This window comes from Arachis duranensis, chromosome 3 (genome assembly GCF_000817695.3).
Source record: "Arachis duranensis cultivar V14167 chromosome 3, aradu.V14167.gnm2.J7QH, whole genome shotgun sequence".
Lineage (NCBI taxonomy): Eukaryota > Viridiplantae > Streptophyta > Magnoliopsida > Fabales > Fabaceae > Arachis > Arachis duranensis.
Genome location: NC_029774.3, coordinates 85355654 through 85361286, shown reverse-complemented (window position 1 = coordinate 85361286; position 5633 = coordinate 85355654). Strand labels below are relative to the sequence as shown.

General features: G+C 38.1%; 1 protein-coding gene across 1 annotated transcript; it reads right to left on the bottom strand.

Annotated features, from left to right (window-relative positions):
* Positions 1-557: 557 nt before the first annotated feature.
* On the bottom strand, positions 558-4036 carry LOC107479693 (luminal-binding protein). The gene is made up of 8 exons (XM_016099796.3): positions 3852-4036; positions 3065-3332; positions 2764-2978; positions 2418-2660; positions 1815-2294; positions 1556-1710; positions 1375-1457; positions 558-1278 (listed from the first exon to the last, which is right to left on the bottom strand). Exons 1-8 carry the CDS (start codon positions 3904-3906, stop codon positions 771-773), a joined length of 2007 nt encoding a protein of 668 aa, XP_015955282.1. The 5' UTR covers positions 3907-4036; the 3' UTR covers positions 558-770.
* Between the last annotated feature and the right edge of the window lie 1597 nt (positions 4037-5633).

Below are 5633 nucleotides of genomic sequence, written 5' to 3'. Positions count from 1 at the left end.
ATCCTCGCTGCATTTTGCCATGTTCCATTTTTAAAAAGATTAAAGGCTCATTTCACATTAATCTTATGCGAAATAAGCACTGTCTGCTGAAAAAGAATTTATTTCGCAATGATCTTTTCGTGAAATAGGACTTATTTGTATAACGACGCAGCACTCCTATGTGTAATGGTCATGCAGTACAACTTCTCTTAAATTTGTGTAATGCTGCCATCCGATATGATATGATATGATAGAGCTGAGCAAGAAGAGTTTCAGATCAGATATCTCTTTTTTTATATGAGATAAATACACTAGCCCCCATTTATGGACAACAATAGTATATCATGTTGCACAATTAACAGATTAAACTTCGGTGAAACTCCGGGAAGAACTTTGCCATCATGTGGTTGTTGAAATTATTTAGGACTTAACCTTGGTCATATTTAAAAGAGCTGTATCTTATCAAAGCTTCCACTTATGCTAGATATTAAATCATTATTGTGTAATGGGTTTCCTGTATCCATAATGTGCATAGCGCTTCCGAAGCTAACAGAAAAACGTGTCCCGAAGAAGGCTAATAGTGAAATTTTATCTAAACCCGTCAATAAGCAAGAAAGAAATACAAGTAATTCTATGAAGTATCTTTGCCACCAAAAATACAAGAAATGGGGACATTTTTCTGAATTCCCCTCCTATCAGAATCAACATACTCAACCTAAACTTCTACTTTCCCATAAATTCCAGCCTCGCTTTTGTAGAACTGGCCAAAACAAAGTTTTGAGTAAAGATGTCTAGAGTTCATCGTGAGAATCATCCTCGTCCTCTCCAGAAGCACCACCACCAGGAGGCCCACCCCCACCTGACCTCTGATAGACCGCGGTGATAATTGGATTGCAAACAGCTTCAACCTCTTTCAGCTTCTCTTCATAATCTTCTTTCTCCACTGTCTGGTTGTCATCAAGCCATTCCAACGCTTCCTTCACTGCAGCCTCGATTTTCTCCTTTTCATCGGATTCCAACTTGTCGGCCAGCTTGTCTTTGTCACTGATCTGGTTCTTCATGTTGTAAACATAAGTTTCAAGAGCATTGCGGGCATCAATTCTCTCCTTGACCTTCTTGTCTTCCTCGGCAAACTCCTCTGCCTCGCGAACCATTCGCTCAATTTCCTCCTGGCTCAGGCGTCCTTTCTCATTTGTAATGGTGATCTTTTCTGATTTACCAGTGCCCTTGTCTTCTGCTTTGACGTTTAAGATGCCATTTGCATCAACTTCAAAGGTCACTTCAATTTGAGGGGTACCCCTGTTCAGTTGACAACCAAGATACAGATGAAGTCCTCACATCAACGCGATAGAAAACTTATTAGAGAGGCCTGAATGAGAGCAGGAAAAAACAAACCTTGGAGCTGGTGGAATTCCAGACAGATCGAATTTCCCAAGCAGTCGACAATCCTTTGTAAGACTCCTCTCACCTTCAAATACCTGATCATTTATTAAGGCATCAAAGTTAGAATCAAACCCCTTCAGCAATTCAAGTTCATTGTCCAGTTAGACATTACTAATTTATAAGAGAACAGTACCTGAATGGAGACAGTAGTCTGCTGATCCTGGTAGGTAGTAAACACCTGAGATTTCTTGGTAGGGATAACAGTGTTTCTGGGAATCAACTTTGTCATCACCCCACCAACAGTCTCAATTCCAAGAGTGAGTGGAGCAACATCCAGGAGAAGGATATCTGAAACAGATTGCCACATAATAACAAGATAGATTAATAACTGGCATTCTACCTGCATCATTAAAACTTATGATCCGTGACCAAGTACATAAACTATAGTATACCTTTGGTTTCATCACCACCCTCTCCGCTCAAAATGCTTCCTTGGACTGCAGCACCATAGGCAACTGCCTCATCAGGGTTGACACCCTTGTTGGGCTCCTTTCCATCAAAGTAGTCCTTCAAAAGCTGTTGCACCTTTGGAATCCTTGTGCTTCCACCAACAAGAACAATCTCATCGATCTGGCTCTTTTGTAATCCAGCATCTTCCATTGCTTTCTTCACAGGCCCCATTGTCTTACGGAATAAATCATTGTTCAACTCCTCAAACCGCGCTCGGGTAAGTGGTTCGGAGAAATCAACACCATCAAAAAGTGATTCAATTTCCACTCGGACCTGGTGCTGGCTGCTGAGAGCTCTCTTGGCACGCTCAGCTTCTCTCCTGAGCTTGCCAAGTGCTCTGTTGTCCTTGCTAATGTCCTTTCCATGCTTTTTCTTGATCAATTTAATGAAGTATTCCATTATTCTCTGATCAAAGTCCTCACCTGGTGTTAAGGTGAGAAGAAATAACAGGCATTAATTGCAGAAAGAAAATTTGAATCGAAACTATCTTTTCCTGCTTAATTTCAAATTATTCTATTTTGTAGTGAAAACTGAAAAGTACTCACCTCCAAGATGAGTATCTCCGTTTGTAGCAAGGACCTCGAAAACACCATTATCGATCGTCAAAATACTGACATCAAAAGTCCCACCACCAAGATCAAAGACAAGGATGTTCTTCTCGCCACCTTTCTTGTCCAATCCATACGCAATTGCAGCGGCAGTGGGCTCATTAATAATCCTAGCCACATTCAGACCGGCAATAACACCAGCATCCTTGGTGGCCTGCCTCTGAGCATCATTGAAGTAAGCTGTACATTTGAAAAGAAAATGACAAAATTAGAATAAAGTAAAAAAGCAGGAATCGAACAATCGAGATGGCATGAGAAATCAATCATAATTTGGTGGACTTACCAGGGACAGTGACAACAGCATCATGGATTTTCTTTCCAAGGAATGCTTCAGCTGTTTCCTTCATCTTAGTCAAAACCATGGCACTGATTTCCTCAGGGCTGAACACCTTGGTCTCACCATCTTTAATCTTTACCTGTATGTATGGTTTCCCATCCTTGTTCACAATCTTATATGGCACAAGCTTCATGTCTCTTTGGACTTCCTTATCTTCAAACCTGTAAATACATACACGTGAGTTATATGTCCATGAAGTCTGATTAATTAACATAAATTAACAACATGAATATTCCTCAGTCCTCACTTTCTTCCAATAAGCCTCTTGACATCAAAGATGGTCCTTTCGGGGTTGACAGCTGCCTGATTCTTGGCAGCCTCCCCGATCAGTCTCTCGCTGTCGGTGAAAGCAACCCATGATGGGGTGATACGGTTACCCTGGTCATTGGCTATGATCTCAACATGGCCATTCTTATAAACACCAACACAAGAATAAGTTGTTCCAAGATCTATCCCAATGACTGTACCCAACTTGGTTGCTTCCTCTTTTGCAATGGAAATTGCAAACATACATCCTGTGAAATGGAACATTCTCAACGTTAATTGCAACACAAACTCTGATTGCCAAATGTGATGTATAATCAAATCATGTAACGGCATTATACAAAGACATTTTTCTTCTCTTAGAGAATTGAAATCAATGATCTGAAGATATGAGTAACAAACAGATTCGTATTATCAATAAGTAATCGAGGAAGAGGAATATTACATAGCTGTTTCTATTTTAATTCATGAAAAATAACAACCTACAGTACAGGATCAATTTAAGTTTATGCTTGCAAATCTAAACCCTGACTTAAAAAAAGAGTTTGAACAATATTTAAGACATTTGTGCTTCGCTTAATAGTGATTTGTATTTCGAGGTGTTCTGTCAGTCACATCAGAATAAGAAGCTACCGCACTAAGATCCAAACACTATCTTCTGAGTTAAAAAAAAAATGATCCATGAATATCGGAGATCGAAACAATGCAGGGGAAAGTATGGAAACGGAGAGAGAGAGAGAGAGAGAGAGAGATATCTAATTAGTAATTACCGAAGGAAACGATGGCGAGAACAATGAGAGACCCGCGAGCCCACGAGCCAGTCATGGCGTCACCGTGTTGTAGTTGCGCTCTGTAAAGGGTGAAGTGGTTGTTAACGGTGGTGTTGGGTTTTCAGGTGGCAAAGTTGATGGTTGGTTTGCTAGATTGGTTTTCGTTTATTGAATGAAAAATGGTGAGCCCTGTTCGCCTTTCGCATTTTATAGTGGTCACTCCCGACTACAGCGAGACTTGGAGCATGTCATTAATGCTGACGTGGACCAATCGAAGTTCCTCAATGAATCGTTTCGCCCAATAGCATTCGTCCATCCAAACACGTCATACCTTGTCGACTCTATAATAGCGAGACGACTTCTCTTTTTAATGCTAAGCAACAATCTTTTAGCCATTAATTATCTAATGATTTAAAAAAAATGTTGTTGTTACACTTATCTAATAATATAATTTTTTAATAATCTCGTTATAAATTTAAGTTGTTTTAGCAACCAAATTTAATTAAGTTGGCTTAAATTTAACTAAAATAAAATTTATTAATGAGAACATGTTAGACACATTCTAACTCACAGTAACACGCATTTGGCGGTCTTTAATATAAATACATTTCTTTGGCGTGATTTTTTTTGTCATCATTATTTTATTGTTGCTGTTTTTAGTCATTAATTATTCTAAAAGACAGTTAAAAATATTTAATTATTAAAAAAAATTTAATACTAAAATTATTAAAAAATTAAATTTTTTTATAATATTTAAAAAGACAAACAAAATTTTTTTATAAAGAGATAAATATATCTTTAATTATTTTTTTATTTATTTTTTATAATTTTTATGTTGATAAATTTTATTTTTCTTAAAATGTTAGTGATTTTTATTAATTAATTATTTTTATAATTGAATCTCCTAACAATCTTTTAGAGTAATTTTCTTAAATTAATTAACTAATTAATCCCAAGTGAATATTAATACATATCTATATAGCGTTGAGAATCAAATAGCATATATTAAAGATTATAAAAAATAAATAAATAAATAGTTAACGATATATTTATCTCTTTATAAAAAGATTTTTTTTGTGGTATTGGGGGGATTAAACCCCAGCAAAAGAAAGAAAACTAACAGAAACAAAAAGAAAGGACTTAAGATCCCCTAAGCCTAAAGGTTCCTATGCAGTCGCATAGCAAAGCATAATTGATATCCAGAGGGGGGCTGTCAAAGATGTGCAAACCAAGGGGAAGATTATGCCCCTTCTTAGCTAATTAATCAGCCACCGTGTTTGCTTCATGAAAGACATGTATCCACGAGACATTTTGAAGGCGCTCAGTTAGAACTCGGACATCCTGGATCAGAGGAGCACAATGGTGGCCCGGGGAGCTTCCGTTCTTGATGAAATTGATAGCAACTACTGAGTCGGATTCCACCATCAGGTTTTGGTACCCATGAGTGATGGCAATGGTCAGCCCATGAACAATCGCCCATAGCTCCGCGTGCATAATTGAGCAATTTCCTAAATTTCCTGCAAAACCTTTTAGATATCTTCCAGCAGAGTCTCTGAAGACACCTCCACAAGCAGCATTACTTCTATGAGCAAACCAGGACCCGTCCACATTTAATTTGATATACTCTCCATTCGGTCTCAACCATCTAACAATACTTCCGCTGGTATCTTGATTATTTTTTGGGTTCAGGTTGCTAGTCGCCACCTTTAAGAATTCCTCGGTTCGCGCTTGGATTTGGTAGCTACCACTAGCAGCATCGACAATCACTCCATTGAAGACTAG

Excerpts from the sequence above, each read along its gene's own strand:
- LOC107479693 (XM_016099796.3), bottom strand. The coding sequence starts at position 3,906 with ATGACTGGCTCGTGGGCTCGCGGGTCTCTCATTGTTCTCGCCATCGTT. Across the intron at positions 1,458-1,555 it reads AGACTACTGTCTCCATTCAG|GTATTTGAAGGTGAGAGGAG; the intron begins GTACTGTTCTCT and ends ATAAATGATCAG. Across the intron at positions 1,279-1,374 it reads GGAATTCCACCAGCTCCAAG|GGGTACCCCTCAAATTGAAG; the intron begins GTTTGTTTTTTC and ends TCAACTGAACAG.